The 24,189-nt window shown below is 37.4% G+C and overlaps 2 protein-coding genes across 2 annotated transcripts; both read right to left on the bottom strand.

Annotated features, from left to right (window-relative positions):
• Positions 1-21: 21 nt before the first annotated feature.
• Positions 22-5,234, bottom strand: LOC104606599 (OBERON-like protein). Its single transcript, XM_010271890.3, has 3 exons — positions 4,925-5,234; positions 3,066-4,231; positions 22-1,056 (listed from the first exon to the last, which is right to left on the bottom strand). The coding sequence occupies exons 2-3, from the start codon at positions 4,207-4,209 to the stop codon at positions 431-433; spliced, it is 1,770 nt and encodes a 589-aa protein (XP_010270192.1). The 5' UTR covers positions 4,210-4,231; positions 4,925-5,234; the 3' UTR covers positions 22-430.
• A 9,127-nt stretch (positions 5,235-14,361) lies between these two features.
• LOC104606598 (heat shock protein 90-6, mitochondrial-like) lies at positions 14,362-21,504 on the bottom strand. The gene is made up of 20 exons (XM_010271888.3): positions 21,178-21,504; positions 20,159-20,356; positions 19,983-20,056; positions 19,370-19,495; positions 19,195-19,288; positions 19,015-19,098; positions 18,734-18,877; positions 18,532-18,645; positions 17,769-17,825; positions 17,604-17,678; positions 17,413-17,517; positions 16,935-17,075; positions 16,721-16,813; positions 16,529-16,606; positions 15,973-16,227; positions 15,768-15,870; positions 15,342-15,516; positions 15,120-15,225; positions 14,936-15,025; positions 14,362-14,818 (listed from the first exon to the last, which is right to left on the bottom strand). The coding sequence occupies exons 1-20, from the start codon at positions 21,283-21,285 to the stop codon at positions 14,651-14,653; spliced, it is 2,388 nt and encodes a 795-aa protein (XP_010270190.1). The 5' UTR covers positions 21,286-21,504; the 3' UTR covers positions 14,362-14,650.
• Between the last annotated feature and the right edge of the window lie 2,685 nt (positions 21,505-24,189).

Here is a 24,189-nt window from a genome sequence, read left to right as displayed (position 1 = left end):
CAAAGGGTGAAAGGGACAGTCTTATAATAAATGTTAGAATAATAATTGGAGGCTTGAGTACTACATGTAATGATAAGTGGTTGCGTTTTTCACCATGCTGCATGCCTAAGAACAAAACACAATCCTCAGTTCCCTACCCGAAGTTGGGTTTGTACAGTACGTACCCAATCAAGTCTGAATGCTTCCCACCTCTCTCTCTCCCTCTCTCTGAGTTTACAGTTTACACCACTCTGCTACATATGCTACGAACATGCAAAGCATGCGGATTTACATATGAACGCATGTCTTTAGCTGTACACGAATTATTTGGCTAATGGGTTTCACTACCAACATAACAAGTTCAGACTTCAGAGACCACAAAGCAAAACAACTAGTAGCACAGTAGCACTACATCATCATTCCACTTCGTGCAGAAACAAGGTTAAGTCTTTCAAGGAGCTGCACCAAGAGAATGGTCATTAGGCTGGCCTTCTACCTTTGGAGGCACATTGTACACGTTCTTGAGCAGGTCCTGGATCTTGCAAAGCATCAACATCTGGGAAGGGTCGCCACTCCTTCCACTGCTTTGAGATACCCGTGAACTCTCTTGAAGCTTCATCTTTTCAAACAGGTATTGCTTCTCAGCCTCAGCTTCATTCAACCGGAGTTTCAGATATCTGCTGGCATAATCCTCCTCGGCCTTTTCTGACTTTGCAAGAGCAATCCTCTGGAGCCTCTCACCCTCTCGCCTTGCCTCATTGGCTTTAAGCTGGAACATGTCAGCCTCAGCCTGCTTAAGCCTCACGATGCTCTCTAGCTCATCAATCTGTTGCTTTTTCCGCTGCCTCTCCAAATTCAGCTCCTCCACTTCTCTGGCTTTATCCTCAAGCTCCCGGTCACAGGCCTCAAGAGCTAAACGGGCTTTCTTGAACATTCGCATCTTTTCCTCAGCAACCATTTCCATTTTCCTTATGGCCTCCTGCACTACTTCTGTAATCCGGTTGCATGCTTCCTGTGGGGCTATCAGGCGACCACCTTCTTCTGTTTCGGGGTTTTTCCCCAGGTCTACCTCAAGTTCTGCATGAAGAAAATTAAGATCACAAAATTTGAAACAAAGGAATGAACTTTTTTTATTCAATAGCAGATTGTCTACCTAGAATAGCAGCGCTACATTTTGACCTTGAACAAAGCACTGGATAACCAAACTAAAACAATTATTGGATATTGATATCAGTTTTTAACAAAAGGGTGCCTGAACAAGGTAATTCAGTACACCAAAGTACAGATCTTTTCAATAAAGAAGGTTGTTATTTTGCACTTCTGAAAGAAACTAACTTTAGATGGGGGTATCAACACTTCAACAGGCAAGCTAACTTGAAAAATTATCCACTAGGCTCAGAGCCCCTATTCCAAATCAGACCTTGGGACTGATTCCCTAGTAAAAGCATCAGTATTCCCAAAGATTTCACTATACTTTCATTGCTTCTGTCATCTTAGTAGTAGTAGTAGTAGTAGTAGTAGTAGTAGTAGTAGTAGTAGTACTTGGACAGAATTAGAAACTTAGAAGAGAGAAAAGCATGAGAATGATATTGTGCTTAGAAAAGGAGGACGGTACAATCTTGAGTAGCCACTGTTGTTTGAATAAAAGAAGCTTCCATTTTGTCTTCACTTCCTTCTTATTATGCTTGAGAACCCTATTAGATTTTAATACACACAAGCTATCATCCCAGGCCCTGACAAGATGGTGTAACCACAACTTGAACCCTATTAGATTTTAATACACACAAGCTATCATCCCAGGCCCTGACAAGATGGTGTAACCACAACTTGAACCCTTCTCAAACCAAAATACCTATATGCATTCCAAACCCAACTTTTACTCAAGCCCATGGCTAGAGAGTTTTGCTTCATACTGTCTTATGGGGAATATGGGGAATTGGAAAGGGAATACTAGATACTCAAAAACAAGCAAAATCCAATTCCAACAGTGATCGATCTTATCATAATTTGAATGGTTTGGTCCAGAAATCAGGGATATTCAAAGGTATTATGATGGATGGGTCTCAAAAGCTGTACCTTAAGACTTCATATAGGATGATGCATCCAGTGGGAGTACCACCAAACTCAATTTTGACATGTGCCCACTGGGGAACCTAGTCATTTTAGCAAAGGAGGTAAAGATGGTAATAACATAATATTATAACTTTCTATGCTTGTTGGTTTTGATGATCCACTGATGGTAATAACTGCTATCTCTACTTCAGAAATTCTGACTGTCTATCTCTATTGACCATAAAATTCATAGAATAAGAGACTTGTAATTGTCATTGGTTGGATGAGATAGTGAACCAGAAGGCCATGGAGGCAATACTTATCATATCAGAGAAATACAGTCTCTACATACCAGGCTTCACCTTAGTGTTGGTGGGTTCTGAAATCTATTATTTTGGTAGCTCATGGTTTAGACAGCGAAAGTGCTAATAAAGTTCTCTAATAGCGGCCTAACACACTGACCTACATGAATTCCCTTTTTTTTCTTTTTGGTATTAGGCATATACTTGTTGGAGAGGGCTGCCCTTGGCATTCTTTGACTGTTATAGACCACACAAAAGGACCATAGGTAGCATCACCAAAACCTCCTACTCAAATTCAGACCTGTTAGGGTCCCAGTTAACAGTGTTCCACCCTTTAGAACAATAAACAAACATCCTAGGGAACAAAATTTATATCCTGAAGTTTGAGTTTGCCTGTTTCCATCAACCATACTGCACAAATAATGTGCATATGTTCCAATAACCTTCTAACAGCCTGGATATGGACCACCCTAGAGGACTTTTTCAACACTGTAGAAACACCAACATAAAAAGATGTTTGTAAACATTCATGCAAGAGGTCCTTAAAAAGTTGCACCGCTCCACCAAGCTAGATTAATGACTAATAATTGATATATATAAGGCATATAGGAAATTGAAAAATAGTTCCAACCATCACTAGTCTCCATGTTAATTCAATTTCAGATGCCACTCTTCAAGCTAATCATGTCAAGCATGAGTCAACTAACTTAAATGCTTAAGAAAAGCAAGTACCTTGGAAGAAATGCAGCATTAATTTGCAGGCTGTTGACTCTGGAAGCCCACCCTTTATCTTTTCAATGAGGTCTTCACATTTCCAGAACAGCTTTCTCCCTCTGGAATCCTCACTTCCACGGAAGATCCTACTAGCAAAATCCAGTTCTCTCATCAAAGCCTCTCGATCCCAGCAAGGTGCACAGTGTTGAAACACATCTTTGACCCATCCTAACAACTCAGATGTCCTATTACAAGCTCGGCACCTAAAAAGCATCTCAGTGGCACCAGCTCCATTCTTAACACAGGGGCCCATGCCAATTTGTCCATCACGGATAGCACAATCTGTGTGAGTCCAATGAGAACACAGATCACAACCAATCCAGCGGCATGTGTTCACTTCAAAGTCAAACTTGTTACAGATCACGCACATGCAAAGATTGCAGAAACCATTTCTATTGGTGCATATGTCACAGGTGCAATCATCTGCAGGAAGCTGGTTTTGACATGCAATGTTTCTGCATCTCTTGTACACAAAAATCTCAATGAGAGATGTCTGTGACAGGCTGATATTTGGATGTAGAAACGCCTGGATTCCTGTATTTATTGCGACAAGAATTTCTAGTTGTACCCTGTGTGCTCTAATCAAGGTCTTAGCTGTCAAATCAGGCCTAGCCTGAACGAGCTTCTGCAGAATCAAGAACTCGTCTCTATGCTGAGATCCACCGGTTCCTTCAAGGATTACACGGAGTTCGCTCTTCAGCTCTTCTAGAAGCTCATCTGGCAGAGAATGCATTCTTTCAGAGATAATCTCAACCCTTTCTCTAGCTACATCCCGCAGAGACAACTTATCTGAACTAGAAACCCGACGGATAACTGATTGTTCGGGGCAATCGTTCTCCCCTTCCTTCTCCTTCTCCAGCTTTTTTCCCATAAGAACAGCATCACCAGTAGGCCAGGTTTCATGTGAACTGGCACTCTCAGATGGGGACTCACGGACCTGCTCTGAATTTGAACCAGGCTCTTGGGGATCTGGGGATCCACCAGCTTCTGATGAAGCCAGGGATAGGGAAGTCTGTAATCCTCCAGCTCGTGACTGCTGTCGTGGAGGCAACATCTTTGAGGCCGATTGGTGGTGGAAGTTGGCACCAGAAGATGTTCCCATCAAGTACACGCCTCACTTATATCTGCAAGTACAAATTACAATCACCAAAAACTTCTTAGAAAGATCAATTATAAGACACTTATCCCTCAAAACAAAACAAACATAACGATGATTCCAGAACAGCAATCTATTATTCTATGTCCTCGACATATTTAAAAGAAATGGGTGTATCATAAACTCAAATATGGGTAAACTCACAGTACCAACAAAATTCAGCATTGGCAAAATTATATTCAAGAAAGAAAAGTAAAATTTCAACCAGAAGAGGGAAAACCCTATCCCAAGTCAGCTTTCAACTTGAAACAGATAATTGTAAACAATAAACCAAATCAAAAGAAAAAAATAAAATCACAAGTAGAAGCAAACAGCAAGAAGACCCCAATTCACCAACTGTAAAAAAGCCCCCAACTTTCTAAATGCAAATCAAGTTTCGCCCGAAAATATTCCATAAAATCACAAGAAAAGGGGAAAGGACAAGCTCAACGTTCAACTACAAGGAGCATCCACGTTTCCCCAAAAACAAATCTTGCAGTACAAAAAGCAGTCGCAAAATCAAAAGGCAGAATTATCAGTAATCCAAAACCCAAATTCACATCGAGACAAATGACAATCATAAACAAACCTAAAAAGCACCCAAAATTTCTACTCAAATAAACCATAAATAGGCAGAGAGCATGACTTGTAAACTTGTAGCTATCTAAACGAAATTACTCACCAGAAAAAAAATAAAAAACGGAAAGAGCAACCCAGCAAACAGTCCGTTGATGATCGAACGAAGTAGAGAAAAGCTCAAAAAGGGAATTAGAGAGAAATTTTGGGATGAACGTATTCCCTCTTTCCCCTTCGGATGAAATATCTCCGACCAAAACCCTAATCCACCGAAAACATGACTGCAGAAATGCCAGAAGACGGGTTGCATTTTCAACTCTCACTTTTATACGCGAAAAAACAAGAGATATGACCGGGGCTGCCGGTCGCCTACCAAGTTGACCCGACCAGTTGCTTCAATTTTTCACATTTTGCCGTGCATGCTAACCTGGCATGGCCGTTCACGTCACTTTCTTTGCGACTCCCCAATAATACACGGACGCGTTTCATTCACCACAAACTAAATAAATAAATTAAATTAAGAGAAATTATCTAAAATGTAACATGATTTTTCAGCGTTAAGAGACAGACGATCGAGTGTTTGTAATTACCATTTTACCCTTTATTACTATTCGAACATAACCCTTTGCCTCAACCTCTGCGCCTCCGCCCTTCTCTGTCTCCGCCTCCCTCTCTCCATCTCCCGTTCTTCTTCGATAAGCATCTCCTATTCTCTGCCTCCATCTGAAAATCAGAGATTGAGAGAGAGATTTCCGTACTTTGTATCTTCAAAGATCGAAAGCAAAAGGCCACAAGGGAGACGAGAAAAGCAGCGGCAAAGGACGGAGAGACAGCACCGGCGGCCGCTGAGGGTTTATGGTTCCTCCTCTCCTCCGTCTGTTGCGGCTCCGTCATTCTCTTCCTCTTCGAAACTCCCTCTTCCTCCCTCGCCGCCGAGGAAATCGCCTTGAGATTTCCAATGGTATAGAAGACGACGAGGAGCACCATTAGATAAACGACAGAGACTCTGCAACGAAACCCTCCATATCAAAAGACACCAAGTAGACGCCAAGTTCTTCAGCAGTTTGCTGGAAATAACGCCATTAGCCCATTAGCATCAACAAATTCTATACTCAGATATGGAATTGAATGATTCAAACTATCAAAATAGTGAAAGCAAAATTATACAATGAATAGCTCTGAGTTTTTAATTAGGAATGTATTCTGGTTCAGTTTTGCCGGTGTTTGGCAAGAATACAATTATGTGTAGAAAATACATTTTTCAATGCATATTTACGTTCAAAAGGAGATGTAAATGTAGTCAATAAAAAATAAGTAAATTTGCATTCAATGTAGGTTTTTGTTAAAAAAAGCATATATTTTATTTGGATTCATGTTTGCATCCATTACAACTAAAAGTCTGTGTGATAAGAAGGTAAATTTGTGAATGTATATTTGCATTCACACTTTATTTGTCATGTTTGCATTTACATGAACGATTTATTCTCTTCATATTTGTATTTACACTTTATTTGCATCGTTTGCCCTTAGAAATAGTGGGGACTGTGCCATGCATGAGTTTTCTTTGAAGCAAAAGGAGTTAGGGGTGCAATTTGGGTGGGCCCAATTTGAGTCCAATCTAGTTCAATCAAAGTTTTTTACTTTTTTTTACAGGTTGGGTTTGAGTTTTTGAACTTTAAACAGGGCTTAAGCCAAAAAACTCGAGCCTAACCTAAACTTAGGTTGGACCTAGATTGAGGAATCAAGTAGCCCAACCCAACCCATCTCAATTTGAGCCTACCCAACATTTTATGATATACATATCTACATATTATCAATCTATTCCACCTAAAAAATTGGGCTACAAAGCTAAATACACCTAAGCCCAACTCAAGACGTTGGGTTAATCTCATGTTGGACCAAGGTCGGTATGAAAAAAATTACTGGTACTTTTCAATAATTAACGATAATTTACTAACCAAGGCCCAAGTTACACTAATAAATTACAATAATTACAGATAATTTACTAACCAAGGCCTAAGTTTACCAAACCAAGTTTAAATTCGAACTTTCCAACTCAGCCCCAACCCAAGCTTAATCCAACATCTTGGGTTGGGCTTGGGATTAGGTGTGTTGAGTTTTGTAGAAGGAAAATATGTTGATAATATGTAAATATGTATATCGTAAAATGTTAGGAAAGCTCAAATTTGGTCAAGTAAAGCTTAAGCTACCCAAGCCTAACATGAGTTTAAATTAGATTTGAATTTTTTTGGCATAGTCCAGCTTCAAGTTTGAAAACTTAAGCCCAACTTGTGCAAAAGCTTTGGTTAAGCTGGGTTAGACTTAAGTCGGGCCCACCCAAGTTACACTATTACCTCCCTTTGCCTCAAATTCTTTTGACAAAGCCCATGCAAAGGACAAGTCCTTGCTAGTTTACTAATAATTTTGTGTTGATTTCTACTATTTCGTGGACATGGTAATTTTCATATTTTCGGGAATTTACTAATAATATAATTTTGTGCTATTTTTTACAATTTCGTGGGAAATTTCTATTATTCATGGTATTTTTTGTTAATTACCGGTGATTCATCATCATTTGTGGTAATTTATGAATATTTTTGGAAAATTTAACGCATTTTTTTAAATTATTGGTATTTTTTGCTAAATTATACACTTTTAAGGTAATTTTTGTCTATTTATTTAGCTAAAAATGTTGTTTTATTTTCTATTTGTAATAATTCCTCTATTTATGTCACTAATAGATAAATTTAAGGGATTATAGCTGATAAGGGCAATTTTTGGGCCCTATTATCAATAAAAATAATCCTTTTAATATAATTTCTAAAATAAGTTAACTTTTTTTAAAATATACCAAATAAGGGCAAAAACACTGTTTATCTTCTTCCTCTGGCGCTTTCCTATCTTGCCATGGGGCCAATCACCCCTCGACTCCTCTCCAAATGCAGTGTTCCTCGCCCAACTCCTCCGCCAAGCCTTCCCACTTATCACCTCCCTCACCCTCCACGCTCATACGCCTTCCACTCTCCTCCTCCTTGCCCTTCAATGGCCCTCCCTCCATCACGTCAAGCTTGTTCGTTGGCATCAACGCTCTAGTATCATCCCTCCCGGATCTAATTTCCTTCCTCTATTGGAGTACTGCTCTACCATCACCTCTCTCAATCTCTCCCACTTCTACTACTAGACCGAAGACCTCCCCCTGCCCTCCAAGCTCATCCTTCTGTTGCCACTTCCTCCTTCTCCCTCCTTAATCTTCTCACTCTCTCCTCTGAGGGGTTCAATTCACAAGAACTTCTTGCCATCACCCTCAATGACCACTATCCACCAGTGTCGTCGTCGCCGCTCCACCCACCTCCGACAACGCCAATCTGACGAAGAAGGAGGTTGAAAAGATGAAATCTATTGGGATCTCACCAGAGCCAAGTTCGTCACCTCCAACCTCGAACCCCAATCTGGGCTCTACATCACTGTCGTCATTGACGGTGTGATGACCCTTCTTGTCGGCAATTCTCAAAGGGAAGCATACAGCAGAACCAAAACAGGGAAACCCAACCAAGTGTTGTCGGAAATTGCTGCATGAGTGGCGACGAACCCAAGCTTTGTTTAAGTTTCAATAGAAAAAGGGCATTGCAGATTAAGCGATTGAAGTGAAAATTTAGGAGAAACGAGAGGATTGAAGTGGACAGGGGGTCCCCGATTCAGGTGTCCTAGAACGTGCATACTAATTGAGAGAAATTTATTCGATCGTTTGGAGAGGAAGAAGATGAACAGTGTTTTTGCCTTTATTTGATATATTTTTAAAAAAGTTAATCTATTTTAGAAATTATATTAAAAGGATTATTTTTATTGATATTAGGGCCCAAAAGTTGCCCTTAACAGCTATAATCCTTAAATTTAAATTTAACTAACAACAATTTTTTTAAATAACAATAATTTAAAATAAATATACAACAATTTTCAAAACATAAATTTAAGTGAAGCAAAAGTCAAACATTAAAAGCACAAATTCATCAACTAACATAATTAACACCAATCATTTTAATTTATTACAGCTATTTTTGGTATTTTAACAGTAATATTTGGTAATATCTTTTGGTAACTTTTATTTAATCATGAATATAAATAATAGATTTCTAATTGAATTTTGGGATTTTTTAACTAATTTCGAAAACGATTAATTAATTTTGGTATGAGTTATTTATTAATAAAAATGAAAATTATTAATTATTAAAAACAATATTTGTTGGTATTTTTAGCTTTTCATGAAAATTATATTGGTAATATTTATAACTAAAAAGTTAGTAAAAACAGTAAATTAACTAAAAATTACCTAAAAACAGTATATTCCAAAAATTACAGAAAATTATTTTTTAGTTTTACCTAAAATTTATTTTTAGTAAAAATTAAAATGTTATTAATAAAAATTAAAATATAATTTAATTAGTAACAAAAATAATTATTGGTAAGTTTTCATTAATTATTTTTTAGTTAAAAATACTGAAAATTACCAAAAAAATAAAAAATAAATAAAGGACCAGAAATTACTTGAAAATTACCAAAGGTAGTAAATTACCTAAAAATTATCAAAAACTAATAAATTATCCAAAATTACTTAAAAAATACAAAATGGGTCGGAACTGTTAATGGTAAACCAATACCCGATCCACCAAACATGTCACTTTAGTTAAATGGATCATGTAGTGGATAATCCGACCCATTTAACTCATCTCTTTCACCCGTTTCCATCTATAGTGCCGCTGAGCACAGCAGGTGCATTAGGTGTTTAAACAATTGTTTTATATAGATTTAGTTCTTAATACTCTTTTAAAACGAGAAAACAGAACTACGGATGCCATTATATATTAAAAAAAAACGTTGAGAAAACATAGGGGCAGAGTCCCTGTTTAAAAGCCCCTCTTTTAATGTGCGAAAACAATGGTACATATCTCCACAAGAAACCGTACCTTTTCCAATGATGATCTAGGCAGCGTGAGATTGAAGATGTGCATCCTTGTTTGACTCCTGTTACATATAATTCATCCATTTCAATATGCAACTCTTCCGAGTTCCCTTAAATCTTAAAATTAGAAGGAAAAAAAAAAGAGAGAATTAGAAGAAAAAAAAGAGAATTAATGGTGCCAATACAAACTTTGTACCTATTGAATCAGTATAATTTTACTAAAAAAATAATCACTTTGTTAGATTAAATAAGGTTGCCATTGTTCAAACACAGAGATGTAGTTGGGAGAAAAAAAGAGATTCAGAACGATTGTAATGTATCCTCTTTTACAGTAAGATTTTCAGAATATAAACATAGACCACCTAGTCTTTTAGAAAAAGGTAGTTAGAAGTCAGCGAATAAATAGCTAGAAGCCTAGAAGAGAGGCGTGTGAGAGGCAATCGAGGTAAACAAAATCCAAGTATCGGAGTCCCAATTATGTGGTTTCCCAATAAAAACTTCTCACGTATGTGATTTTCCTAGTAAAAGGGAGAAAAGAAAGGGTGAGAGTTGCTGAGGTGGCAAGTCCTAGTGCTTTTAGAGGGAATCTTGCACTCTTTCTAGAATTGCTCCATTGGGGTAATGGAGAAAGGAGAGGGTTGCTGACATAGCAAGCTCTACTTTAGTATATATAGATGGCAATGGGGTGGGTTCGGGGTGGGGATCATATTCCCCATCCCCGTCCCTAATCCCCACTGGGGATAAAATTTGTCATCCATCCCCGATCCCCGACAGGGATGGACTCCCCGCGAGGATTCAGAGATGGAGGACAAATAAATTTACTTAAAATAAATAAAAATTTTAAATTATAAATAATATTTTAAATATGTTTTGATATATATATATATATAAATATAATAGTATAGTATAGTATATTTAATATAAATAACATTTAAATATATATAATCGAGGTCGGGGCAGGGCAAGGACCTCAATCTCCATCCCTGACCCCAACCCCGATCGGGGATTCCTACTAATTCCCATCCCCGTCTCCGCCCTACCAAAACAATCCCCATCCCCGACCCCATTGGATTGGGGAAGTCAAATCCCCGTCAAAAATAAGGAAAATTGCCATCCCTAGTTTTAATCTAGGCCCTATTATAGGTGTACCATTTGAAGAACCACAGAGGTTGGATGGCTTGATAAGCCCATGCAAGAAACCCCAAAAGCAAGCTACTGATATCTTCTTAAACATATATGTAACAATGAACATCCACGAACAATAAGGGTACATGTATTAATTAACCAAACCTAGGCATTCAGATAAAAATCCATTTCTTTTCAATATTTTCAGCTCTAGAAATGATAAGAATCCAGCTCCTGCCCACATCTACTCACAACACACTACCCCCGTGAACCGGGAATATCTCCCCCTGCATAATACTATGCAAGAAGATGAGATCTTCTCCATGTGTGGTTGCGATGTTATGTGGGTAAACGTGGGTAGAGTTCTCGTGTGTAGGAGATCCAAACTCGATGCAACCATGCAGGGATTTCTATGCTTTCACACAGGTCACAGAGAATAGCCAGCGCTACTCAACGAAGGCAGCTTCTGTGTTTTCTACAACTTTGAAATATTTTTATCAAAATTTCTCTTTTTTAATTTTGTTTTTAGTTGAAATCTGAAATATATATTTTTTAATTTTTTCGTTCTTCGAAATTTCCACTTTTTTTCTAAATTGGTATGGTTTTCTATATTTTTTGCAATTATTGTTTTTAGATGTTTTTACTTGAAACATATAGAGGCCATTTGGCAAGTCTTTTTGGGAAGATTTTTCGGTAGCTCTAACAGTCAAAAGACACATTGAGCTATTGCATTAAGATCTGAGCAGCGTAAGGCCCATTTGGTTAAGGCGTGTCCTTTAGTGTGTCTTTCTGCGCAAAGACAAATAGAAAAAAAAATAGCTAGCAATTGGACGTTTTGGGCTTCTCTTGTCTTTTCGGCACGTCGGCTTTTGGTGGCTATATCTATAGTGAACCAAACGGGAAAAGACCGAATTGCGGTCTGCCAAGCTTGTAAATAGCCGGTAGACCGCGCGGAAAGACACCAAATGGGGCCCCAATTTTTGAATTATTTTTTTATTATTTTATGTACTTTTCTGTAATTTCTGATTTTTTGATGAAATATATACTTGTGAGTTTTTATCTTTTTTGTACCTATTTTATGCATTTTTTTCTTTTTTAGTTGAACTACATTTTTTTATTTTTTTATCATTTTATGCATTTTCTGTAATTTTTTTATTTTTGGCTGAAAAAAATATATTTTGATTTTCCCAAGTTTTTTTGCAACTTCTCATGTTTAACACTAAATTTACAAGGCAATTGGACGTGTAAGGGCATTGTAGTCATAAAAATGTGTTTAATAAAGGTGATTCGCCGTTCAGGGATAGTTTGATCATGAAAATTGCATTTATGTGATGTAGACAATTACTGTTAATAAACACTAATGGCGTTCTAACGGATGATGAGTTTTGGAAAACAAAAGCTTACCGAAATTGGGTTTCCTGGATGTTTTGAAAAATTATGGTGAGTTTAAGAGAAATGCTAAAAAGTCATAGTAAGTGATGATGCACAATTCGACCGATCTTAGCTATCAACGATCTTGCCTCTGAACTGGGTGGCAGGGGACCTGAAACGGAGGGAGTGAAGAAGCTCCGGGGAGAACCCGGCGTAAGGGCTCCGAAGCTCAAGTTAGAGTCTTTCAAAGGCAAGATAAGCCAGATAGCGCAAAAGTTAGCATACCTTGTTCTTGGGGGGTAGGAGCCTTTTATAACCACCTCACGCACTCACTTCCAGGCTTCTGTCAGATCAGACATGATTATCTTTGAGCTCCTGCCAGTTCGGATGTCATTTCCTCTAGCCGGACAGAACCGCCACTGCTCCTTTTGTCGGAGCCGTCTCTGCGGCTGGTAACGATGGTGGCAGGTGGCGGTAGCAGGAGGCCGTTTGAAGTGCGGCTGTCAAGCGTCAGATCCCAAATCAGTCAGGTGCGCCGCCCTTGGATACGGACGTCCTTGGTGTCAGGTACGTTTGGCCAGTCTGGTGTTTCGGAAGCGAAGTTCTGGAGTGACGAGCGAGATGTCTTGAGTTCGGTTTGGGGAGTGTTCCGAGCTGCCATGGGCCAGCTCGGGTCACGGCTTTGTGAGGCTTAGGACCCAAGATAGTTCGGGCTCCTTGTAGGGAGCTCGGGTTCTTAATAGGGAACTCGGACTCCCAGTAGGGAGCTCGGACTCCTAGTAGGGAGCTCGGGTTCTTGATAGGGAGCTCGGGCTCCTAGTAGAGAATCCGGTCTGGTGGAGTTCGGGCTCAGTAGTGAGCTTGGACTTCATTACTTTCGGTGCTCGTTTTGGGCGCTCTGCTGCCCCGAGTTGCTTGCTTTTGCCACGTGTCGGGTGATTGCGAGGTCGGGCCAAATTTCCCTTCATCAGTAAATATTAGACAATTTCCCTAAAATTAAACACATACACGCTATTTGCTACTCCCTATTAGAGTTCGTACTCGTAGATTATTGGACTCTCTTAGCATTAGCAGCACCAGGCTATTGATACACACTAAAAGAGAGAGAACTCTTCGGGTGGGAACCCTAAATAATCACAATGAGCTCTTGCATTGTTGATAGCCTCCTACGACTACGGGTGCAAATGGATAAGATCATAATTCGATCTGATTCAAGATCCAATCCTATTTGGTCGCATTCAAATCACCCCTAATCGGATCTGACAATAGGATCCGATCGGATTCGAATCACCCCTATCCAATACCAATATATTATATATTTATAAATTTGTTATATTTTTATTTTTTTATAAAAAGCATGTATGTATATATGACAAAAATAATTAAAAAATACTTATATTTTTTGTTTTTATTTTATTTAAATTAATATATTTTATTTTTTTTAATAATTTACTAATTAAAAAAAAAACAAGTCAAATCGGATCAAATCCGAAGATCCAACTTACCGTAGCATTCAAGTTCAAATCGAATCCTATCACATCCGATCGAATTCAAATCAAGTTCTATCAGATCTGAAGATCTGCCTTACCGATATTCATAATCCAAAACTGATCTACTAATTAATTGTATTGGAGAATTGAAGTTTGAACCAGATTCGGATGTGAATGGATTCTATCCAATTTTGACACATTCCATATCCTATCCAATTACGACGCTAGTACTAATGTTATCACTAACTAAACAGTAAAACCCTTTGGATCCTGTATTCCTCTTATATAATTGGGTTTAGACGGCTTCAATAAATTTGGAAACGGATATGTATCATTAAAACATTTTGGATTCGATCCAAAGATTTGAATATGTATTGAAAACATCATGAAAATTTTCATGAATTTTCTTTTGGTGAAAATTTTCATGAACTAACTGGTATCGTAAGATTTGGACAAAAGTGACTGGTGAGTGACTCCATGGCCTTTCCAAATGTCTAGTTAAATGATGGATTTCATTAATTATTCGGTTAATTGATGAAACTGTGACTCATTGAGCATTCAAATTTTTAGTCCATTTAGCAATTTGAATAGCACAGTAAGTAAATTGTAAATTTCCCATCATGACATTGCTTTGATGATACATTGTCAAAATCCAGATACAAAGACTACGGTCCAACAGTACCTTCACTCTAACCATTGAAAATAAGAGTACACCTAAAAAAAGGTAACTATTACCCATGACAGTAGTCAACCCCACGTAAGATTTTCCGATATATGACCGACCGATCCCTACATCTTAACCATTAATTAACATTTCTTTCTGCGAAACTTCTATATCAAAGAAAAAAAAAAAGAAAGAAAAGAAAAGGACTCATCATTAACCCCCCTCTTATTTCTGACCACCAACCTCAACAGGCTCAACCACCTCAGCCTCTACGGTTTCGGAGCTGCCCATCTCCCTACGCTGGCTATCAAGAATTGGCGCAATCCATTTGCCTGAGAGGGCCATGCCCATCATCTCATATATCTTTCCACCCAACTGTGCTGGATTTTCAGGCTGCACCAAGATAAAACATTAAACCCCATAAACAATGCAATTAACAAGCTGACTAGTTTATTTAGAAGGGCACTACTTCAGCCATTTAAAAAGTTTAAAGATGAGAAGAGAACTCACAGTGAAGCCACTAGAAATCAGAGCGGTGTCATACAAAAGATCAATAGCCCTCAATGCATCTTCGTCGTCTGGTCTAGTCTGGTACGCAGCCTGCATGAGACACAATTATTACATACAATTGAGGTACACTGGTATCATCGAAACAGGGAGACAAAAAAATTAGCTTTGTCGTAGGTCATCCTACATTTAAGTCTTTGATGATTTGGTGCTCCGGATTAATCTCAAAGACCCTCCGGCTTCTCATAAACTCCAAGCTAGATGTGTCCCCAACTGTTTGTGCCTTCATTAACCTGCGAAGTAATTAAATTATAACTAATGAGCAAATATGTATTTTGATGAAGATAAAGTACATAATGCATAAACTTCTAAAACTAAAATTTTGATCTTGAAACAAGATGATGCTTGCCTTTCCATGTTCGCAGACCAACCAAACTTCCCAGACACAAGAACACATGGTGATGTGCTCAGGCGGTTAGAAATCTGGACACTGGCAACTTTGTCACCCAAGCGCTTCTTGATCCAATCACAAGTTCGGCCAAATTCCTCCTTGATCTCCTTCTCTTTCTCCTCATTCTTATCACCTGACACATGGTTTCAAATAGAAAGACTTTAGTCATTAATTTACATGAACACTACTGAGGAGTTGAACCATTTATTGGCCATTAAAAAAATGGGTAGATCAGCTAACTGGGCTGAATCATTTATCCTCACAGTAGCTTTCAAAAATCAACATGATGGAGGACAGAGAGAGAGAGAGGGGCTTGCTCTTGTCCCCCCATCTTGACCCTTTTTTGTGTGTGGCTGTGTGCATGCATGTGTAGTGGAGACTAACCTAAATCCAAATCTTCCTTGCTGATGTCAACAAAATTTTTCTCTTTGTAAGATTTCAAGTTTTGGATGGCAACTTCATCAATGGGATCAACTAAGAAGAGAACCTACAGCAACAGTGTGTGACAATGTTAATGGAATAGTCAAAGAAAAGGATTTTGACAAAATCAACTAAATAATATATCATTCAGGCAAAGACAAGCATATACCTCGAAATCCTTCACAACAAGCCTCTCAAGGAATGGTGTATTCCTTGCACTTGTCAAACTATCTGATGCAATGTAGTATATATCCTTCTGCTCTGGTTTCATGTTCTCAACATACTCATCTAAGCTGATCATCTCTTCATCACTCTGAGAAGAAAAGAATCGAAGCAATGGAGCAATCCGCTTGTGGTTTTCACGATCCTCAATGCAACCCAACTTTAAGTTCTTGCCAAAGTTCTCCCAGAACTTCTCATAGTCCTAGTGTGACACAATAAACAAATAACTGAGCAAACAATCAACAACTTTATTTTTCTTCCAGTTCCAGGAGTTGGGATATTTCAAAAATAAGGATAAGGATGTACACAGCCCTCATGCAAATAAAATGGATTTCTGCAAAGCTCTCCCAGAACCTTTCATAGTTCTTTTGTAACATAATAAACAAATGGCTGATTCCTTCCATGAGTTGGAATATCTCTAACAAATACTTTCAGTTGAACCCTTACTCATCGCAACAAAATCCAAAAAGATTAAAAGAAATAGAAGAAAAATAGAGGCATACCTCTCTATTCTCGCTCATAGATATGCCCAAGATCATGTCAAAGGCCTTCCGAACCAATCGCTTCCTCATAATCCTTACCTATAACCAAGATATAAAGCTAATTATACTAGGCCATGAATACTCAAATAAACAACAAAACAAGAATAAGAGATGTCTCTAAAAGGTTTGACGTCATGTGGTAGATTAACTTACTATTCGACTTTCCTGAAGAATCTCACGAGAAACATTGAGTGGAAGGTCATTTGAGTCCACAACACCTTTCACGAAACTCAAATATCTTGGAAACTGATCAATTAGAAACAACAGATGTAAGTAAACCGATTATTGATAGACTTTTTTACAGAGAAGGGGAGTATAGTGTGATATCCCCTTGAATTGTGGACCATCATGAAGGATCATGTCTTACCAGTTCTCCATCAAAGTCATCTGAAATGAACACTCGTTTAACATAGAGCCTTATATTCCTTGTTTTGGGATTAATTATATCATCTCTTCCTGTAGGAGCAATAGCTGGCACATAGAGTATGGACCTAAACTCTACTTCACCCTGCAATAGATGCAATTTATAAGCTTAATAAAACAAACTAAATAATAGCACGCATGATGAAATATTTGTGCATGTAGAAAGTAGGTGTGCACATTGGGTACTCAATTTGAACAAATTACACTGCATTTGAGCTGGGCCCATTCAAATCTTAACAAATGCACAACCTGAGCCCACCCAAGATGCACCCCTATTGGAGGAGGGGGAGTATCAGATAATTCAGGTGATAAAAAATAAGTTCCACCGTTTGCTAAAGATATCCTATATCTAAATAATCTCTAGGATTTTCATTCTACAATGTAGCTGTCACATGTATTGTCATTATTATTGTTGTTGTTACCTCTGTAGTGAAGTGTGAGGATGCTAGAGGGTCCAAGTACTCATTGAAGGTCTTCTTGTAGAACTCGTTGTATTCCTCTGTAGTGACTTCCTTAGGGTTGCGTAGCTGTTCATATACAGAAACAATATGAACACCTGACAGTTCACTGAATTTCCCATAATCAAAGAGGAAATAGCAGTTTTAAGCCTTACCCATATGGGCTGAGTTTCATTTGTCAGCTCCCAGTCCCAGTACCTCTCAACTACGGTCTTAGTTTTCTTCTTTTTCTGTCATGACATAAGCACAAGAAAGATTGCTCAGAAACCAAGGAACCCACAATAAACGAGTAGTCGGTATAGTGAAAGATCACAAGTTACCTCAGCTTTGCCATCTCCATCATTTTTGGTTTCAGCTGGATCCTCATCAACTTCAACCTGTTAGATATTCAATGATCAGGAGAATAGAACTAATGCTATAAAATCAAATAGTGAATATTGCAACCTAAATAGGAGTACATATACATCTTGGAAAGCCTAGGGACACAGAATAGTAAGGTTCTTGCACGGTTGACCGTTCAACCAAAAAAAAATAAGGCTTTCATTGGGTCTGGTTCAGAATGACTCAAGTGAAGCCATACAAAACTGTAAAACCCACAGCCAATCTGGTCATTTGGTAAGTTTTCCATGTATTAGCTTACTTTGTGTTAGAAGACCTCACCACCTTCTAATTCAATAAATTTCAGCCAAAAGACCTCACCACAAGTTCAGAGCCATCCTTCATGGATATCTTTTAATTGGAAAAACTAAAATTTTTGCACAATTATTATCATAGGGCAAGACTCCTGTGCAAGCTAGGTGGTGGGCTGACCTAGACAGCATGACCAACACATATACCAACCAAGAACATCAACATTCATATTGGTGATGTACTGATATCACCAACTATATTTGGATGTTGGATCAGCCCAACTGCTTAATTGGGTTTTCCTCAACTTGACCACTCTGCTGGCAACCTCTGGATTAGTGCCATGCCACTGGTGCCCCCCCCCCCAGATTTGGAAGAAAATTGAAAGATCTCAGTCTGACTTGACTAGACCACACAGAATAATGTTATATATAAAACAGGATCAGGTAGACAGACCTCTTTAGTATATCCTTTTTCTTGCCAGGTGTATATGGGGAATGACACAAACTGTGAATAGTTCTTCACAAGCTTCTGAATCCTTTCTGGATGTGCAAAACCTTTGTCATCACGCTGCATACAAGCAGATGAAGTCAGCATGAGGAGGAAGGAAGAGTGCCACCAAGCAATATTAATGCAAAAAACAAATCTGCTTAATGACCTTAAGATAGAGAGTAAGGCGAGTTCCTCTTGGGATAAGTTTCTCTGGACTTGTCTCTTCTCTAATTGTATAAGAACTAGCATTAGCCTCTCCTTCCCATACATATTGCTTATCAGACTTTGGGCTCTTTGTTGAAACAACAACCTACCAATAACAAAAGAAACATTAGTAATGAAGAAAGAATCGAACACACAAAACAAAACACCTAGAATTGGACAGCAAAAGGATAAATGGAAACTAGAGTGGCAGAAAGATGATTATAAGATAAGGTTATGGCATACCCGGTCAGAAACTAGAAATGCTGAATAAAAACCAACACCAAATTGACCTATTAAATTGTTGTCAGCACCAGCATCCTTACTGTCCTGTATAAATCCAGACCACAAGTCCATGGACATGGGTTTAACCTTCTAACTTAAAACATGCTAAAAAGATAAAATTAGTTTGCAAACCAAACAAACCTTCAATGCCTTCAAAAACTTTGCAGTTCCACTTTGTGCAATAGTTCCAAGGCAATCAACAAGCTCTTGCTGTGTCATCCCAATACCTGTGTCACTGGACAAAGCAAAGGATATAATCATATAATATTTATGTAATATGTGATAGAACTGAGATCTTGCTTGTCATCACACTTACGTAATAGTGATAATTCCTTTGTCTTTGTCTGTTTGTACACGGATATCAAGATCTACCGCATCTTTCAACAGTGCAGGCTCTGTAACACTAAGAAATCGAAGCTTGTCCAAGGCATCACTTGCGTTACTGTGGGCAATATATCAAATGTTAAATGTGAAACACATTAATATCACAAAATCTACCAACAAAAAAAAAAAAAAAACTCAAAACCATTACTGTGAAGCATTAATTGGTGGAGCACTAGGTATCAGAATATTTCATATGGGCTTATTGTACAATCATTGGCAAAATCTCCCTGGGCATGTGTCACTGTGTGATTACAAGTATGGAACATAACGCCATTTACAAGATGATCATAAAATACACTTGTCTGATGTGTGTTGGTTTCCATGCAATCATCAGCAGAATGGCACACATATTAAAAGGGAGAGAAAGAGAGAGAGAGAGAGATCCCTGATTTGCTGCAATGGTGATAAAAGAAGTTCTAAACAAACCATTATAGATGAAAGATAAAAGGCTTTCATGCCCGGGATGAAGGTCAATATCATAGTGCATTCCAAAAGAAATATATTTTGAATAAAAAAACATGGAAATTGATTTGATAAAAGCATACCTAATGAGCTCCCGAAGAAACACCTCCTTGTTGCTATATAAGCTGTGAACAATGAGGTCCATAAGACGACTAACCTGCAAACAGGCAAAAAACAGACAAAACCTTTGATTCCACCAACCACATAGAGGACAGAACAACAAACAAATGAACCATCTCCTTCAATCCAAGCTCAATACCTCTGCTTGATATTCATATTTCTCAACTGGAGGATCAGAGGCATCGGATGCTGCTGCTGTTGACTCATATCGTTTACCCAAAAACATACCATTGTGTGGGCTGAACAGGGTGGATTTGGATGCATTGTGTCTTCCTGAGGTTGAAACCGAGTACCATCTGCTTGAGAACTGGGAGAGTTTAGAATCATCATCTTGGACCTGTCGATAAGAGAAAATATAAGGATGCAAAAAACACAGACCAAACATCAGTTATTGACAACACTGATGGCATAGGTATGACATCAAAAAATAAGCACCAGTATCTACAGCATAGCAAAATACTATGTGCTATGAAAGCAATTATATAATGAAACAAATAAATAAGTAATTTAACTTTATCCTCTTTCCCCTTTGGAAAGACCCAAGTGGTCAATGAATCCATGAGAAAAACGTCCAAACTCATAACCTAAATAAACATGCAAGCCTACAACAACAGAGCCTGATATGATATACAATATACAGGTAAGAAAATGCAACTCCACGCGAAGTAGGGATGGAGATATCTGAAGCAAATACTAAACTATAACTTTCCAAATATGTCCCTTGTCAGCCACGTCAAACTCGATGAGAAGAATAACAATGTTAATATTTTGCTCTGATATGCATTTTCAATAAAAACAACATGAAAAAAAGGGATGATATTTTGCCAAGATGCATAATCATTGACGCGAAGCTTTAACCGGCATTCAGATGCATGTTCTGCACCAATTTCAACTTCGTTCAGGGTTAATGGCTTCAGTATGTGACAAAACGATCAAAAATAAAACCCAAGAAGTGTTACTAATTTATGAAAAAAAAAAAAACAGAAGGTTATCGTTTTTCCATTTCAACATTCAAAAATGAAAACAATAAATAATAAATAGACCGATCCTCTTCCGTTACGAATTATAAAAAAATTGTAAACGGGAAAAAATGCCGTCGAATGAAGTAGTCACATCGGGAAGGGTGACCGTTTAGGGTTTGGACGTTTAGTCGTTTACCGTGTGGGTGAATGAAGTAGACGATGAAATTGGAGCAGATATGCTTCGGCGTCGGGCGCCACTGTTGCGCAGTACAGCAGAGACGGAACGCCTCGATAACCTGTGCATTTTAGTTAACTTGCGAGTTGCTACGACAAGATTGTGGAAGCACAATTTGTTGACAATCACCAATTGGCAATTGCATTGTCGTCTTAGGGTTTTAGTAGGGCTTTATAATGGATTTGTGGAAGTTTCTGGAAGTAGACATTCGTCTTTTTTCTTTTATTTTTCTAACCATAACCAGCAAGCTTGGTCCAGATGATCATTAGATAAAAACTTCGTGTTATTGTTTAGTGGGAAACACCTGTCCTTAAACAAGCCTCTACTACCCTTTCGCGCGTGTAAAAAATATGCGTATATCGGGAAAACTCCCGATTAGTATGTACTTTCGACTATGGTTTTCAAAATCGGATCGGATCAGAAAAACAGGAACCGATCACTGGTTTCGTTTTCTCCAAAACCGTTATTTTGGTCAGTAAATCGTTGAATCGGGCAGTTAATCGTTTGAACCGTTTGAACGGTTTTGATCATTTTTATTTTAATGTTAGAACAGGTCGAGTGTTTTATTCGAACGGTCGGACCATTTGACCCAATAACCGGACCCCTAACCGGTTCAATCACTGGGTCGGTTTTAAAAACCATACTTTGGACCTAATACTACTTTGGTCGCATGAGCTTTAAAATGTGATAATTCAATACTCAAACTTTTAAAACATGTCAATCTAATACCTATCATTAACTACCTTTTAATCAATCATTAAGTAGCATTTGAAAAAGATAAATATCTTTTTGAGTGTTATCTAATCTTTTTTCATTAACCATTCAAACATTGACAAAAAATTAACAATCCCAAATTTTTGTTTCTTCTATTCAATAAAGTTGGGGGCACGTCTATGTGGGCATTCTGACTCCAACTTTATTAAATAAAAGAGGTAAGGATTTAGGACTGTTAATTTTTTGTCAATGTTTGAATGGTTGATAAAAAATTAGATAACACTTGAAGGGTATTTGTGTCTTTGTCAAAGGCATTTAACGACTAGTTAATAGCTGGTTAACAGTAGGTACTAGATTGACACGTTTTGAAAGTTCAGATACTAAATTGTCACATTTTAAAGTTCGGGGACCAAAGTGGCACTAGGCCCAAAGTACAAGGTACTAATAAGAAATTTTCCCTAAAGTTAATAATGGCAAATCTTAGACCTCGGAGTTCAGATCACCTATCAACAAAATGCATTCCAACATAGTCGGCACCACACATTGTATTATGGTCTCTTTTTATGGTGGGACCCAATTTTATAATGAGATGTATAGTGTCAAATCAAGTTGATAAATGTTGGAACATGTTTTATTGGTAGGAGATCCAAACTCCAACCTGGAGCACAGCCACAAAACCAACTATAATGGAATCCAATCCAAACCCTTACAACAAACTACGGATGTAAGCGAGTTCATACTAGTGTCTCACAATCGATTAAATATTAGTACCGAGTATCGTATCAAACACCTCAGGTATGAATACATATATGATTACACTTTGAAAATGCATGAATACGAACGAAAGATATGAAAATGCTTAGATACACTAGGGAAATGCATAGAAATCACATAAATATATCGATAAATAATAACGCTAAATCTAAAGCTGAATTAATTATGAATGAGCTATAAAACATGAGAAATACACACTTTAATAGGTTGCAAAGAGAAACATGAAACATTACAATCAACAATATTGCTGACTTTGGAAGATGTATATATCATACAATAATTATCACTCTAGTTTTAGTTTTTATAATTCTATTTTTTCTATTATTTAATAATTTTTTGGATCTTTTATTTAGTATTATTTTATATAAATAATACTTATTTTTTAAAATAATAAATATATTTTTTAATATACAATTGCTTATATTACATATAATTTTAATATTAAAACATATAAATCATTTAATATAGATAAATTAAATTATTTTTATAATTCCTTGTTTTCCCTAAAATTTTAGGGAAATGACTTAAATTATTTAGTTCAGTTTTTATAATTATAATTTACAATTTTTATTAAATTTATTAGGACAATTATTTATTTGGAATTTTTATTTAAATAATAACTATTTTTTCAAATAATAAATATGCTTTGATTTTTAACATATAGTTTATATGTAAAATACAATATATAAATCATTTAGTGTAAATAAAATGAATCAATTTTATAATCTTCATATCTTATTAAATTTTGGAGGAAAATTAAATCTTAAAACAAGGTTTGAATATGCGTCAAATTAGGGTCTAATATGCCTCAGTCTTGATGAATATCATGTCATATCAAACGATATTGACATGATGCATAGAACTATAGCATATCATGTGCCAGTGAGCATGAATATGATGTGGTGTGCCCCATGTCAGGTGTATCGTATTGATATTTTAATCCTTGTCCATAATACATCATAGATTGTGTATTAGGAACATCTCTGACAAGTATGAGAGATATTCCCAATGCATGTTGAGATGTGCATGTGGGGCGTGCCCAGTAAGGCGCTTATGTGATCTCGAATTGAATCTAGATATGCTCATCACAAAGTGTTCCTCACAACATCTACAAGTCGTACATCAGGAACATCTTCCATACTTGTATGTTATTATTCATGGGCGATGTTCCCAATACATGTTGGGATGTGGTTGTGAGGTTGGTGTGAGGAGCACTTTGTAAGGAGCATACCCCAATTATGTTTAAGAGGACTTACATGTAACGACTTATAGCGATACATGAGTCAGGAAACTCAAAACGCCATGAAGTCATGTTTGATAAAATTACAAAGAAAAAAAAATCCAAAGTAGGCTTAAGTGAGGCATAAATTCGACTTTATAGTAAAGCTACCTCAAGTTGTTTTTTCCAAAAAAAGGCTCACTAAATCCAACTCAATCAATGTAAAATCCCTTTCAATCAGATTGTAGAATTCTACTCGTAAATAA

The sequence above is a fragment of the Nelumbo nucifera genome, chromosome 1 (genome assembly GCF_055504915.1).
Source record: "Nelumbo nucifera cultivar China Antique chromosome 1, China Antique-T2T, whole genome shotgun sequence".
In the NCBI taxonomy this organism is placed as follows: Eukaryota; Viridiplantae; Streptophyta; class Magnoliopsida; order Proteales; family Nelumbonaceae; genus Nelumbo; species Nelumbo nucifera.
This window is presented reverse-complemented; position numbering and strand designations above follow the sequence as displayed.